The sequence below is a fragment of the Octopus sinensis genome, linkage group LG27 (genome assembly GCF_006345805.1).
Source record: "Octopus sinensis linkage group LG27, ASM634580v1, whole genome shotgun sequence".
NCBI lineage: Eukaryota > Metazoa > Mollusca > Cephalopoda > Octopoda > Octopodidae > Octopus > Octopus sinensis.
The window spans coordinates 12707560-12724135 of NC_043023.1; the positions used below are offsets into that span (position 1 = coordinate 12707560).

At 36.3% G+C, this 16576-nt stretch overlaps 1 protein-coding gene, 1 long non-coding RNA gene and 1 pseudogene across 2 annotated transcripts; all 3 read left to right on the top strand.

The window, feature by feature from the left end:
• The first annotated feature begins 2050 nt into the window (after positions 1-2050).
• LOC118768230 lies at positions 2051-2341 on the top strand. The gene is made up of 2 exons (XR_005004058.1): positions 2051-2093; positions 2176-2341. It is a non-coding gene; the product is annotated as an uncharacterized LOC118768230 (long non-coding RNA).
• A 6198-nt stretch (positions 2342-8539) lies between these two features.
• LOC118768085 (zinc finger protein 22-like) lies at positions 8540-9294 on the top strand (the record flags this gene model as incomplete). The annotated part of the gene is made up of 2 exons (XM_036513887.1): positions 8540-8810; positions 9254-9294. Coding segments are annotated over 2 exons (312 nt in total), but the record flags the coding sequence as incomplete, so codon positions are not given.
• A 32-nt stretch (positions 9295-9326) lies between these two features.
• Positions 9327-16576, top strand: part of LOC115225178 — a 100549-nt pseudogene continuing 93299 nt past the window's right edge.

Genomic DNA, 16576 nt, shown 5'->3' on the forward strand with positions numbered 1-16576 from the left:
AATCTCTATACAGAATGTTGTAAAAGTTTCAATGCCTCAATGGATTCTGACCCCTGCAAACATAGACATTAAATGGATGACAGTGTTGATGTTGTAAGATTTGCAATGTTGAATTACTATGTCGTTTAATGATTCTCTTTATCTCACTGCTTCTGTTTTTTTCTATTTCAGAATATAACATCCTGTTGATATGAAAGAAATTACTTCATTCAGATGTGCCTCTGATATTTTATCAGCTCCCATCAACCAAAGGAAGAGGATATATTTATAAGGAGCATTCATCAATACATCAAACCCATCTTATAAAGGAAATCTGTGAAAAACAACAGCAAAATATTTCTTCTGGACGATGGAATTAACAGCAACAATTTGAATCTTTGCTGTCTGGAATATAGAGGAGATGATTGTTTTACAGGTTAATTAAGCTTGGATAACTTTACAAAGGGGTAGACAATTGTCACCTCTTGATTTAGATATTAAGCAAAATCACAGATGAAAGAAGCATAGCATTAAATTAATCTCTGAAAATAGCAACACAAATATATTCATAGAAATGAATTTTTTTCCTATTTGAGAATATCATACCATGTTGATTTAAAAGAAATTTCTTCATTCGGGATGTGTGTCTGATATTTTTATTGACTTTCATCAATTAAAGGAAGACCATATATTCATAAGGCACATTCATCAAAACATCAGCTTCTTTATATAAATAAAATCTTCGACGAACAATGGGGAAATATTTCTTCTGGATGATGGAATTAAGAGCAACATTTTTTTTGCCATCTGGAATGTAGAGATGATGATGAACCTACAGGTTAAGTTTGAGTAACTTTACGAAAGAGTTAACCAATTTATATCTTCTGTTTTAGATATTAAGCAAGATCACCAATGAAAGTAACATAACATTTAATTATTCTCTGATGCATTTGAACACAAACATTCATAGAAATGAAACAGATACTATCACTGTGATATGTATAACGAAATTAATCTCTCATAATGAATAATTCAACTAAAGCAAAAATCTCTGATAAAAGAGAAAAGCCATATCACTGTGATATCTGTGGTAAGTCATTCTCTCAAAGTGTAATTAAGAAGGCACAGACGTGTTCATACTGGAGAAAAACCATATCAGTGTGATATCTGTGGTAAATCATTTTCTGAAAACAGCACTTTAACTCGTCACAAATTTATTCATACTGGGGAAAAGCCGCATCAGTGTGATATCTGTGGTAAATCATTTTCTCAAAGTGCTTACTTACCTAAACACAAACATACTCATACAGGAGAGAAACCATATCAGTGTGATATCTGTGGTAAATCATTTTCTCAAAGTGCTGAATTACCTAGACACAAACGTACTCATACAGGAGAAAAGCCCCATCATTGTGATATCTGTGGTAAATCATTCACTACAAATAGTGATTTGACTAGTCATATACGTATTCATACTGGAGAAAAACCATATCAGTGTGATATCTGTGGCAAATCATTTTCTAAGCCTTCTTCTTTAAAAAGTCACAAACGTATTCATACAGGTGAGAAGCCTTATCATTGCGATATCTGTGGTGAATCATTCTCTGAAAATAGCAATTTCACCAGACACCTACGTATTCATACAGGAGAGAAGCCATATTGTTGTAATATCTGTGGTAAATCATTTTCTCAGCCTTCTACTTTAAAAGGGCACAAAACTATTCATACAGGTGAGAAGCCATATCAGTGTGATATCTGTGGTAAATCATTCCCTTACAGTAGTGAATTACCTAAACACAAACGTATACACACTAGGGAAACAGAACATCACTGTGATATCTGTGGTGAATCATTTTCTTGTAATAGCCATTTAACCAGACACAAACATATTCATACAGGAGAGAAGCGATATCATTGTAATATCTGTGGTAAATCATTTTCCTATAATTCTACTTTAAAAGGGCACAAACGTATTCATACAGGAGAGAAACCATATCAGTGTGATATCTGTGGTAAGTCATTTTCTGTTAATAGCAATTTAATCAGTCACAGACGTATTCATACAGGAGAGAAACCATATCAGTGTGATATCTGTGGTAAATCATTCTCTACCAGTAGTGACATAAATAAACACAAACGTACACATACAGGAGAAAAGCCTCATCATTGTAATATCTGTGGTAAATCATTTTCTAGAAGTAACATTTTAACTGATCACAAACGTATTCATACAGGAGAGAAGCCATACCATTGTGATATCTGTGGTAAATCATTCACTATAAATAGTCATTTGACTAGACATATACGTATTCATACTGGGGAAAAACCATATCAATGTGATATCTGTGGTAAATCATTTTCTCAAAATATTAATTTGACTATCCACAAACGTATTCATACAGGAGAGAAGCCATATCATTGTGATATCTGTGGTAAATCATTTTCTCGCAGTAGTTATTTCCACAAACATAAACGTATTCATATTGGGGAAAAACCATATCATTGTGATATTTGTGGTGAGTCATTCTCTCAAAAACGCCACTTAAGTTCACATCTGAGTATTCATACACAGGCGTAATCGTATCAATATCAAAATTTATTACAACCCGGCAGGACAAGTGAGACCATAACCCATGGCCTCTACCTGGGATGTAGCCAGTCCACTTATGCATAGCTTTCCTTCTAGGGACACAAAACTCTACTTGTGAAGACCTGTTGCGGCAAGTGAGAATCAGATTCCAAATCGAAATCAATCAACATCAATAGAAATTGTAGCTGTGATACCAGTGCTGGTGGCACATAAAAAGCACCAACCGATCGTGGCCGCTGCCAGCTTCCTCTGGCACCTGTGCCAGTGGCATGTAATAAGCACCATCCGAACGTGGCCGTTGCCAGCACCGCTTGAACTGGCTTCCATGCCGGTGGCTTGTAAAAAGCACCGACTGACCGTGGCCACTGCTAAGTGACGGGGACATAGACACACCAGCATCGATTGTCAAGCAATGCTAAGGGGACAAACACAAACACATGCATATATATACATCTATACAACAGGCTTCTTTCAGTTTCTGTCTACAAAATCCACTCACAAGGCTTTGGTCGGCATGAGGCTATAGTAGATACTTACCCAAGGTGCCACGCAGTGGGACTGAACCTGGAACCATGTGGTTGGTAAGCAAGCTACTTACCACACAGCCACTCCTGCGCCTATATGTATATTGTGATTACATTTTCTTTTGAATTGTCATATTTTCTGCCACATCTTCTGGGTAATCGGTAGCCATCTTATTTCTGGTGCCACTCCAATCTTTCTATTTCCATGCTCCGCTCTCAAGGGGCAACCTTATAGTGACGCCTGGTCCCAGACGCCATTTTAGGATTTTCATCCACGCATGCGCAGGGGTAAGAGCCTGCCGGAAGCCCCTTATGCACATGTGCAGTCATCAGCATCAGCTAAGCTTGACCGCTGTCCTCTCTCTCTCTCTTCGCCCCTGCTTCCAACCAAGCCAGACGCAACTTGACCACCTCCGTGTGGCTGGAATTCTGAAGGCGATCCATGACTTCAGCGAATCTGAGAAGTATGCCTTCACAATCGTGATTAAAGTGTCTCTGCTGCTTCCGCACGAAGGCGACCTAGCTACTGATTGTCCAGAGATGTAACGCTTGTACAGACAGAAGAATAAATATTGTTATTTGTTCAGAGATCCTTGTTCTATTGATTTTGTTATGGCTTGGTGGGGTGACTGGGGAAATGTAAAGATGTGCACGACCTCCCTTTGACGGTTTGGAATGACCATAGAAAGTGCGAGCCCACGAACTGAAAAATTGTCGATTTGTATAAAGGACACACGCACAGACAGATATTTTTCCGTTTATATATATATTTAATGGCTTTGCGGTGTAACTGGGGAAATGTAAAGATGTGCACGACCACCCTTGGACGGTTTTGAATGACCATAGAAAATGCGAGCCCTCTAACTGAGAAACTGTGGATTTGTATAAAGGACACGCACACACAGACAGACATTTGGCCATTTATATATAGAGAGATGTTGATGTAATTCAGCCTAAGGAGACATCTACAGCTGGCTACACGACATGATCTGTTTATATTCGCGAGTGCCCGTTCTTCATATTTTATTTGTTAGTATAAAATACTTTTAAAAAATGGATGAATCTTCCTAATTTTCAGCAGATTTAAGAATTATCTTTTAAATCTGTAGGTCAAAAGGTAAAAATCCCAGCGTTTCTCTATTTCCATTCGTAATTGTGCATTATGTTGGGAGCGGCGACATCTTTTCCCTCCCCGTTGTCATTGGAAGAATTAATCAACCTTCGAATATCGAACACGCAACACTACATTCCATCCACTGACGGTTCTCTCAAAGTAGCAACTTAATTATACATGAGAGAAAATAGATCACTGTGATCATCATCATCATCATCGTTTAACGTCCGATTTCCATTGTAGCATGGGTTGCACGATTTCATTGAGGACTGGCGAACCAGGAGGCAGCACCAGGCTCCAATCTGATCTGGCAGAGTTTCTACAGCTGGATGCCCTTCCTAACACCAACAAGCTGTAGAAACTCTGCCAGATCAGATTGGAGCCTGGTGCAGCCATCTGGTTCGCCAACTGTTCTCTTAGAATAATGGGGATCTTTTCGGTTTCAACGGCAGGTTTTTAAATTTCTATGGAACTAAAAAAATTTTAACTTCGTATACAGATAGAATGTATTTATAAAGCATCCTTTTCCTTGGCTTTATTGAGAAAATTCTGTAGTTTGTAACATATTTGTTGTTTTTTTTTCTGCAATTTCAACCAATCAATGACGTCTATTGAGGTCAAAGAAACAGTATGTGCCTTATGACTATGTCCCTCGTTTAAGAAACAGATTGGGATTATTTACATTTTTGAAGGAAAAAATATACCCTTTCCCCACCCCTAACCCTAACACAGATTCAAATGCAATAGATCGATACTAGGGTTATAATTATGGGTGACAAGTTCATATGACACTGCTACAAAAAACTGCCCGTCAAACCGAAAAGATTTTTGTTTACATTTGTGAAGATAACAGAAAGCCTTTTCTCCCCACTCCTAACCCTAACACGTGGAAATTATTTTTAAAAAACTGCCAGTCAAACCGAAAAGATCCTTTTTTTTACACAAAGTAAATAATAAGGCGATGCTTCGATATATAAGTACACACGTGACTTTGTTTACATTTGTGAAGATAACAGAAAGCCTTTTCTCCCCACTCCTAACCCAAACACGTGGAAATTATTTGCAAAAACTGCCGTTCAAACCGAAAAGATCCCAAATATCTTACAAACTATAGAATTTTCTCAATAAAGCCAAGAGAAACAGATGTTTTATAAACACATTCTACCAGTATACGAAGTTTAAAAGTGCTTAGTTACGTGGAAATTATTTTAAAAAACTGCCGGTCAAACCGAAAAGATCCCCAAAAGGTATCCAAGCATTGTTCTTTAGATGAGAGAGAAGTGTGAAGGAGGACAATGATTGGACAGGAGAGAAAATGACGTCAGAAACGGATCGGAAGTGCAACGGCCTGACGTCACATCAGGAAGATATAAGTCAAAGATGCCTTCTTTCTTTCGGTGTCTGCGACGGGGTCCAGTTCGTGCGCTGGAAACGGTCGTAGATTAGAATATGTGAGTGTATATATTCTATATTACCTTTAAGGTAACATCGTTGACAGAATGGGACAAAGAAGACACCGGAACGAAACGAACCAGTCATAGAAAATTGAAGAACTATAATCATATAAAGGGATATAACTTTCCTTAATTAATTAATTAAGGTGCTTAATTAACAATCACTGACTCGTTTGTATCTGAATACGGTAAGTTGACAACGATTTATTTTAAGGCTGTAATGATGATAGTAATGCCAATAATGACAGGGTACTACTAGCGAACAGTGGTCCCGGTGCGCGCACTCGCGTATCCTCGCCTGCTAGTCGTAAGTAGTCGATCCTACAATTTTTAAAACTAAGTAAATACGTTATTTTTGTAAACAAACTAAGGTTAGAGTTAGAAAGTTGTAGGATCGACTACATACGACTAGCTTGCACGGATGCACGAGTGCGCGCACCGGGACCACTGTTCGCTAGTAGTACCGCGCACCTCTCCAAGATAATGACGCTTACTTGTGAGAAAAAGTTAGGAAATGGGAAATATATCCAGAATACATAAAGTATGGAGGAAATTAGAAAGATTAATCTATTTTTTAAATATTTTATACTAAAAAATAAAATACGGAGAACGGGCACTCGCGAATATAAACAAACATATAAGGGTACTATTTAAGAAGAGAGGGCGCGCTAGCGTGTCGTGACTAGTCGATCCTTACTTTGTATTTTTGTTTTATTTATTTTGTTTAAAAAAATGAGCGAAACTTCGGTATAGGTACCGGAAGTACCAGATACATTTCAAGAAAGTGTCTTTTTTATATATATATATATGGGGGGTTATGGTTAAGGGTTGTGTTAGGGGAGGGAGAAAAGAGTTTATGTTATCTTCAGAAATGTAAACAAAGCCACTCACGGTACTTATACCGAAGGATCGCTAAAAAATTATTTACTTTGTGTAAAAAAATTATTTATTTTGTGTTTTATTTACTTTGCTAGGTAGTCGTTGTAGGATCGACTAATCACGACTAACTAGCGCGAGTGCGCGCACCGGGACCACACTTTTTAAATAGTACCAGAGAAAATTAGAACGATTAATCTATTTTTTTAACTATTTTATACTAAAAAATAAAATACGCAGAACGGGCACTCGCGAATATAAACAAACATGTATGTACGTATACGTATGTATTTATGCATATATATGTATTATTATGTATACATATATGTGTGTGTGTAAGGGCGAAAGAAATTGAATATTAATTAATAACATCAATTTCGTATGGATTTTGGCGTTTGGTTCAGCAAATTATGTTTTTGATATACTCTACCGATGATTCGAAAATGATTTGTAAGTAAAATTACACAATCTATTAACGATGAAACAATTGTATAGAGTTAATCCATTTTTTCGTTATTTTTCATTTGTCCTGCCCGCTTACATTCTTGGCGTGTTGAATTAATGCTTGAGAACAATTCTTTAGTGGTGGATGACCTTTGTGGATCTATTTCTAACGTTAGAGTGACCACATGTGGTCCCTCTCTTAATACTTGTATATATATATATATATATATGTGTGTGTGTGTATACAAATATATTTGTAGTGAATCGTAAAGTAGATTGGATCCATCCTTGCCAAAATTTTACTTAACCCTTCACAAAAATTTTTCCCACGGCAGAACAATAGAGAAATCTCTATACAGAATGTTGTAAAAGTTTCAATGCCTCAATGGATTCTGACCCCTGCAAATATAGACATTAAATGGATGACAGTGTTGATGTTGTAAGATTTGCAATGTTGAATTACTATGTCGTTTAATGATTCTCTTTATCTCACTGCTTCTTTTTTTTTCTATTTCAGAATATAACATCCTGTTGATATGAAAGAAATTACTTCATTCAGATGTGCCTCTGATATTTTATCAGCTCCCATCAACCAAAGGAAGATGATATATTTATAAGGAGCATTCATCAATACATCAAACTCATCTTATAAAGGAAATCTGTGAAAAACAACAGCAAAATATTTCTTCTGGACGATGGAATTAACAGCAACAATTTGAAGTCTTTGCTGTCTGGAATATAGAGGAGATGATTGTTTTACAGGTTAATTAAGCTTGGATAACTTTACAAAGGGTTAGACAATTGTCACCTCTTGATTTAGATATTAAGCAAAATCTCAGATGAAAGAAGCATAGCATTAAATTATTCTCTGAAAATAGCAACACAAATATATTCATAGAAATGAATTTTTTTCCTATTTCATAATATCATACCATGTTGATTTAAAAGAAATTTCTTCATTCAGATGTGTGTCTGATATTTTTATTGACTTTCATCAATTAAAGGAAGACCATATATTCATAAGGCACATTCATCAAAACATCAGCTTCTTTATATAAATAAAATCTTCGCCGAACGATGGGGAAATATTTCTTCTGGATGATGGAATTTAGAGCAACATTTTTTTTGCCATCTGGAATGTAGAGATGATGATGAACCTACAGGTTAAGTTTGAGTAACTTTACAGAAGAGTTAACCAATTTATATCTTCTGTTTTAGATATTAAGCAAGATCACCAATGAAAGTAACATAACATTTAATTATTCTCTGATGCATTTGAACACAAACATTCATGGAAATGAAACAGATACTATCATTGTGATACGTATAACGAAATTATTCTCTCATAATGAATAATTCAACTAAAGCAAAAATCTCTGATAAAAGAGAGAAGCCATATCACTGTGATATCTGTGGTAAGTCATTCTCTCAAAGTTGTAATCTAAGAAGGCACAGACGTGTTCATACAGGAGAGAAACCATATCAGTGTGATATCTGTAGTAAATCATTTTCTGACAAAAGCTCTTTAACTCATCACAAATTTATTCATACTGGGGAAAAGCCGCATCAGTGTGATATCTGTGGTAAATCATTTTCTCGAAGTGCTGACTTACCTAAACACAAACGTACTCATACAGGAGAGAAACCATATCAGTGTGATATCTGTGGTAAATCATTTTCTCAAAGATCTGATTTACCTAGACACAAACTTACTCATACAGGAGAGAAACCATATCAGTGTGATATATGTGGTAAATCATTTTCTCGAAGTGCTGAATTACCTAAACACAAACGTACTCATACAGGAGAGAAACCATATCAGTGTGATATCTGTGGTAAATCATTTTCTCAAAGAGCTGATTTACCTAGACACAAACGTACTCATACAGGAGAGAAACCATATCAGTGTGATATCTGTGGTAAATCATTTTCTGAAAATAGCAATTTAACTCATCACAAATTTATTCATACTGGGGAAAAGCCATACCATTGTGATATCTGTGGTGAATCATTTTCTAGAAGTAACAATTTAACTGATCACAAACTTATTCATACAGGAGAGAAGCCATACCATTGTGATATCTGTGGTAAATCATTCAGTAGAAATAATAATTTGACTAGTCACAGACGTATTCATACTGGGGAAAAACCATATCAATGTGATATCTGTGGTGAATCATTCTCTGAAAATAGCCCTTTAACCAGACACCTACGTATTCATACTGGGGAAAAACCATATAAGTGTGATATCTGTGGTAAATCATTTTCCCAGCATTATTCATTAAAGGAGCACAAACGTATTCATACAGGTGAAAAACCATATCATTGTGATATCTGTGGTAAATCATTCTCTAGAAGTTGTCATTTGTCTCGTCACAGACGTATTCATACTGGGGAAACACCATATCATTGTGATATCTGTGGTAAATCATTCTCCAGAAGTAATCATTTGTCTGTTCACAAACGTATACATACTCGGGAAAAAACCATATTACTGTGATATCTCTGGTAAGTCATTTTCTGATAATAGCAATTTAATCAGTCACAAACCTATTCATACAGGTGAAAAACCATAACGTTGTGATATTTGTGGTGAGTCATTCTCTCAAATACGCCAATTAAGTACACATCTGAGTATTCATACACAGGTGTAATCGTATCAATATCAAAATTTATTACAACCCGGCAGGACAAGTGAGACCACAACCCATGGCCTCTACCTGGGATGTAGCCAGTCCACTTATGCATACCTTATCTTCTTGTGACACAAAACTCTACTTGTGAAGACCTTTTGAGGCAAGTGAGAATCAAAATCGAAATCAAACAACATCAATGGAAATTGCAGCTGTGATACCAGTGCTGGTGGCATGTAAAATGCACCATCCGATCGTGGATGTTGCCAGTCCCGCCTGGCCCCCATGCCAGTGGCACGTAAAAAGCACCGGCCGACCGTAGCTGTTTGCCAGCCCCATCTGGCACCTGTGTCCGGTGGCACATAAAAAGCACCCACTACACTCACGGAGTGGTTGGCGTTAGGAAGGGCATCCAGCCATAGAAACATTACCAGATCAGACTGGGCCAGGTGCAGCCTTCTGGCTTCCCAGACTCCAGTTGGACTGTCCAACCCATGCTAGCATGGAAAGCGGATGCTAAATGATGATGATGACAAGAATTATGAATATTTTGTCTGCTAAAAGACAGGGTTCATTCCTCTTCAAGCTTGACATTATCAACTTCAGTTTCCTGGATGTCAACATGAAATTCATGAATCACAACTTCAATATCATTTATATATCTAAATATATCAACACAGAGATGACTTTGGTTTCTGAAGAGGATTGTGCTGGATTTTTGAGGAATTTGTTATGAGAGAATAAAGGAATGGGAATAAGGAATAAAAGTTTTAAGTGACATTGATTTTGTCTTTGTTGTGTTTTCATCATCATCATCCTCATCCTTCTTCTTCTTGTTCTCCGCCTCATCCTCCTTCTTTTTCTTTTTCTTCTTCTTCTCCCCCCTTTCTTCTCCTCCTCTCCGTCTTCTTCATCTTCTCCTTTTTCTTCTTCTTCTTCTCCTTCTTCTTTTTCTTCTTCTTCAGTGTCCATTTCCTTTGCATGCCTGGGTGGGAAATTGTGACCTGAGCTGGCAAGCCAGAGTGCTGCTCCAGGTTCCACTCAGATTTTGCTTGCTTTCTTAGGCTGTATCCCCTTAAGACGTCCATTGAGGTGAAAAACATTCTGTGCCTTATGAATATGTCCCTCGTTTAAGAAACAGATTGGGTTTATTTACATTTGTGGAGAAATAAAGATAGCCTTCCCCCCACCCCTAAACCTAAAACAGATTTAAATGCAATAGATCGATACTAGGGTCATAATTATGGGTGACAATTTCATATGACACTGCAAGAAAAAACTGCCGTTCAAACCGAAAAGATCCGAATGTGTGAGTACACTTTATTGAAAGAATCTTGTAAAAATTTGAAAACCCTTGAAAGTGAAGTTCTTGACAGAAAGGGACAAAGAGGAAACTACAACGAATCCCACCAGTCAGTAGAGCCACCTATTGGAGAACTGAAAGAAGACAACCATGTAAAGGGAAATAACTTCTGCTACATTTCAACCCCGGTTCAACAATTAAATTCTTAATTAAGGTGCTTAATTACTGATTCACTGACTCGTTGCTTATTTGTGAATACGGTATTTTGATAAAGATTTACTTTAAGGCTGTAATAGTGATAATACTACTACTACTACTAATAATAATAATGTGAATAATAGAATTCTGTGAACCTCTTTATGTTACAGTAATTATTTTTCGAAGCGGGAACCTGACAACAATTAAGAAAATGTGCTGGTAGCACGTTAAAAGCACCAACTGATCGTGGCCGATGCCGAACTCCCCTGGCACCTGTGCAGGTGGCACATAAAAAGCACCCACTACACTTCTGGAGTGGTTGGCGTTAGGAAGGGCATCCAGCTGTAGAAACACTGCCAGATCAAACAGAGACAACTTACAAATTACAATTTTCTCAAGAAAGCCAAGAGAAAAAAATGTTTTATTTTGACACATTCTCCCAGTAAACGAAATTTTAAAGTGTTTAGTTAACTAGAAATTGTGTTGAAAACTGCCGTTCGAAAGGAAAAGATCCCTCAACAAAGCTCTTGATGAACGAAATATTGTGAAGCATTTTGTCTGGCGTGCTAGTGACCCTGCCAGTAAATAATGGGATTATGTGAACCCTTCAATGTTAAAGTAACCATATAGAAGTGAAAACGGATCTTTTCGGTTTGAACGGCAGATTTTTCGAGTGGTGCCATATGAAATTGTCACCCATAATTACGACCCTGGTTTCAATCTATTGCATTTCAATCTGTTTTAGGGGTTGGGTATATTTTTTTTTCACAAATATAAATAAACCAAATCTGTTTCTTAAACGAGGGACATATTCATACGGCACAGAATGTTTTCACCTCAATAGACGCCATTGATTTGTTGAAATTTTCACCCATAATTACGACCCTAGTATCGATCTATTGCATATCAATCTGTTTTAGGGGTGGGGGAAGGGTATATTTTTCCTTCAGAAATGTAAATAAACCCAATCTATTTTTTAAACGAGGCACATATTCATACGGTACAGAATGTTTTTTACCTCAATAGACGTCAGTGATTGGTTGAAATTGCACTAATTGAAGAAAAAAACAACAAATATCTTACCAACAGTAGAATTTTCTCAATAAAGCCAACAGAAAAGGATGTTTTATAAACACATTCTACCAGTATACGAAGTTTAAAAGTGTTTAGTTACGTGGAAATTATTTTTAAAAACTGCCGGTCAAACCGAAAAGATCCTCAAAAGGTATCCAAGCATCGTTCTTTAGATGAGAGAGAAGTGTGAAGGAAGGACAATGATTGGACAGGAGAGAAAAATGACGTCAGAAACGGATCGGAAGTGCAACGGCCTGACGTCACATCAGGAAGATATAAGTCAAAGATGCCTTCTTTCTTTCGGTGTCTGCGACGGGGTCCAGTTCGTGCGCTGGAAACGGTCGTAGATTCGAATATGTGAGTGTATATATTCTATATTACCTTGACAGAATGCGACAAAGAAGACACCGGAACGAAACGAACCAGTCATAGAAAATTGAAGAACTATAACCATATAAAGGGATATAACTTTCCTTAATTGATTAATTAAGGTGCTTAATTAACGATTGCTGCCTCGTGGTTTCTTTCTGAATACGGTAAGTTGACAAAGATTTATTTTAAGGCTGTAATGATGATGATAATAGCAATAATGATAAGGTACGACTTGCGAACAGTGGTCCCGGTGCGCGCACTCGCGTATCCGCGCTTGCTAGTCATAAGTAGCCGATCCTACAATTTCTAAAACTAAGTAAATACGTTATTTTTATAAACAAACTAAGGTTAGGGTTAAAAAGTCGTAGGATCGACTACATACGACTAGCTAGCACGGATGCGCGAGTACGCGCACCGGGACCACTGTTCGCTAGTAGTACCGCGCACCTCTCCAAGATATTGACGCTTACTTGTGAGAAAAAGTTAGGAAATGGGAAATATATCCAGAATACATAAAGTATGGAGAAAATTAGAAAGATTAATCTATTTTTTAACTATTTTATACTAGCGGTGGGCGCGCTGGCTAGTCGTGACTAGTCGATCCTTACTTTGTATTTTTGTTTTATTTACTTTGTTTTAAAAAAATGATCGTAACTTCGGTATAGGTACCGGAAGTACCAGATACATTTCAAGAAAGTGCCTTTTTTTTTTATATATATGGGGGTTTTGGTTAAGATATGTGTTAGGGGTGGGGGAAAAGGGTTTCTGTTATCTTCAGAAATGTAAACAAAGCCACTCACGGTACTTATACCGAAGGATCGCTAAAAAATTATTTACTTTGTGTAAAAAAATTATTTATTTTGTGTTTTATTTACTTTGCTAGGTAGTCGTTGTAGGATCGACTAGTCACGACTAACTAGGGCGTGTGCGCTCACCGGGACCACTCTTTTTAAATAGTACCGGAGAAAATTAGAACGATTAATCTATTTTTTTAACTATTTTATACTAAATAATGAAATACGCAGAACGGGCACTCGCGAATATAAACAAACATGTATGTACGTATACGTATGTATTTATGCATATATATGTATTATGTATACATATATGTGTGTGTGTAAGGGTGAAAGAAATTGAATATTAATTAATAACATCAATTTCGTATGGATTTTGGCGTTTGGTTCAGCAAATTATGTTTTTGATATACTCTACCGATGATTCGAAAATGATTTGTAAGTAAAATTACACAATCTATTAACTATGAAACAATTGTATAGAGTTAATCCATTTTTTCGTTATTTTTCATTTGTCCTGCCCCCTTACATTCTTGGCGTGTTGAATTAATGCTTGAGAACAATTCTTTAGTGGTGGATTCCCTTTGCGGATCTATTTCTAGCGTTAGAGTGACCACATGTGGTCCCTCTCTTAATACTTGTATATATATATATATATATATATATATATATATATGTGTGTGTGTGTGTGTGTATGCAAATATATTTGTAGTGAATCTTGCACGCATGAAGTAGATTGAATCCATCCTTGCCAAAATTTTAATTAACCCTTCACCAAAATTTTTCCCACGGCAGAACAATAGAGAAATCTCTATACAGAATGTTGTAAAAGTTTCAATGCCTCAATGGATTCTGACCCCTGCAAACATAGACATTAAATGGACGACAGTGTTGATGTTGTAAGATTTGCAATGTTGAATTACTATGTCGTTTAATGATTCTCTTTATCTCACTGCTTCTTTTTTTTTCTATTTCAGAATATAACATCCTGTTGATATGAAAGAAATTACTTCATTCAGATGTGCCTCTGATATTTTATCAGCTCCCATCAACCAAAGGAAGATGATATATTTATAAGGAGCATTCATCAATACATCAAACTCATCTTATAAAGGAAATCTGTGAAAAACAACAGCAAAATATTTCTTCTGGACGATGGAATTAACAGCAACAATTTGAAGTCTTTGCTGTCTGGAATATAGAGGAGATGATTGTTTTACAGGTTAATTAAGCTTGGATAACTTTACAAAGGGGTAGACAATTGTCACCTCTTGATTTAGATATTAAGCAAAATCACAGATGAAAGAGCATAGCATTAAATTATTCTCTGAAGATAGCAACACAAATATGTTCATAGAAATGAATTTTTTTCCTATTTCATAATATCATACCATGTTGATTAAAAAGAAATTTCTTCATTCAGAGGTGTGTCTGATATTTTGATTGACTTTCATCAATTAAAGGAAGACCATATATTCATAAGACACATTCATCAATACATCAGCTTCTTTATATAAATAAAATCTTCGACGAACGATGGGGAAATATTTCTTCTGGATGATGGAATTAAGAGCAACATTTTTTTTGCCATCTGGAATGTAGAGATGATGATGAACCTACAGGTTAAGTTTGAGTAACTTTACAAAAGAGTTAACCAATTTATATCTTCTGTTTTAGATATTAAGCAAGATCACCTATGAAAGTAACATAACATTTAATTATTCTCTGATGCATTTGAACACAAACATTCATAGAAATGAAACAGATACTATCATTGTGATATGTATAACGAAATTATTCTCTCATAATGAATAATTCAACTAAAGCAAAAATCTCTGATGAAAGAGAGAAACCATATCACTGTGATATCTGTGGCAAGTCATTCTCTCAAAGTTGTAATCTAAGAAGGCACAGACGTATTCATACTGGGGAAAAACCATATCAGTGTGATATCTGTAGTAAATCATTTTCTCAAAATAGCAGTTTAACTCATCACAAATTTATTCATACTGGGGAAAAGCCGCATCAGTGTGATATCTGTGGTAAATCATTTTCTCGAAGTGCTGACTTACCTAAACACAAACGTACTCATACAGGAGAGAAACCATATCAGTGTGATATCTGTGGTAAATCATTTTCTCAAAGAGCTGAGTTACCTGGACACAAACGTACTCATACAGGAGAGAAACCATATCAGTGTGATATCTGTGGTAAATCATTTTCTGAAAATAGCACTTTAACTCATCACAAATTTATTCATACTGGGGAAAAGCCGCATCAGTGTGATATCTGTGGTAAATCATTTCCTCGAAGAGCTGATTTACCTAGACACAAACATACTCATACAGGAGAGAAACCATATCAGTGTGATATCTGTGGTAAATCATTCTCTGGAACTGCTGATTTACCTAGACACAAACGTACTCATACAGGAGACAAACCATATCAGTGTGATATCTGTGGTAAATCATTTTCTGAAAATAGCAATTTAACTCGTCACAAACGTATTCATACTGGGGAAAAGCCATACCATTGTGATATCTGTGGTGAATCATTTTCTAGAAATTACAATTTAACTGATCACAAACTTATCCATACAGGAGAGAAGCCATACCATTGTGATATCTGTGGTAAATCATTCACTACAAATAGTTCTTTGACTAGTCATATACGTATTCATACTGGGGAAAAACCATATCAGTGTGACATCTGTGGTAAATCATTCTCTACCAGTGGTGACTTAAATAAACACAAACGTACACATACAGGAGAAAAGCCCCATCATTGTAATATCTGTGGTAAATCATTTTCTAGAAGCAGACATTTGTCTGGTCACAGACGTATTCATACTGGGGAAAAACCATATCAGGGTGATATCTGTGGTAAATCATTCTCTCTTAATAGCAATTTAATCAGTCACAAACATATTCATACAGGAGAGAAGCCATATCATTGTGATATCTGTGGTAAATCATTCTCTCACGGTAGTGACTTGCCTAAGCACAAACGTATTCATACAGGTGAAAGACCATATCATTGTGATATTTGTGGTGAGTCATTCTCTCAAAAAGGCCACTTAAGTACACATATGAGTATTCATACACAAGTCTAACAGTATCAGTATCAAAATATATTACAACCCGGCAGGACAAGTGAGACCACAACCCATGGCCTCTAACTGGGATGTAGCCAGTCCACTTATGCATACCTTACCTTCTTGG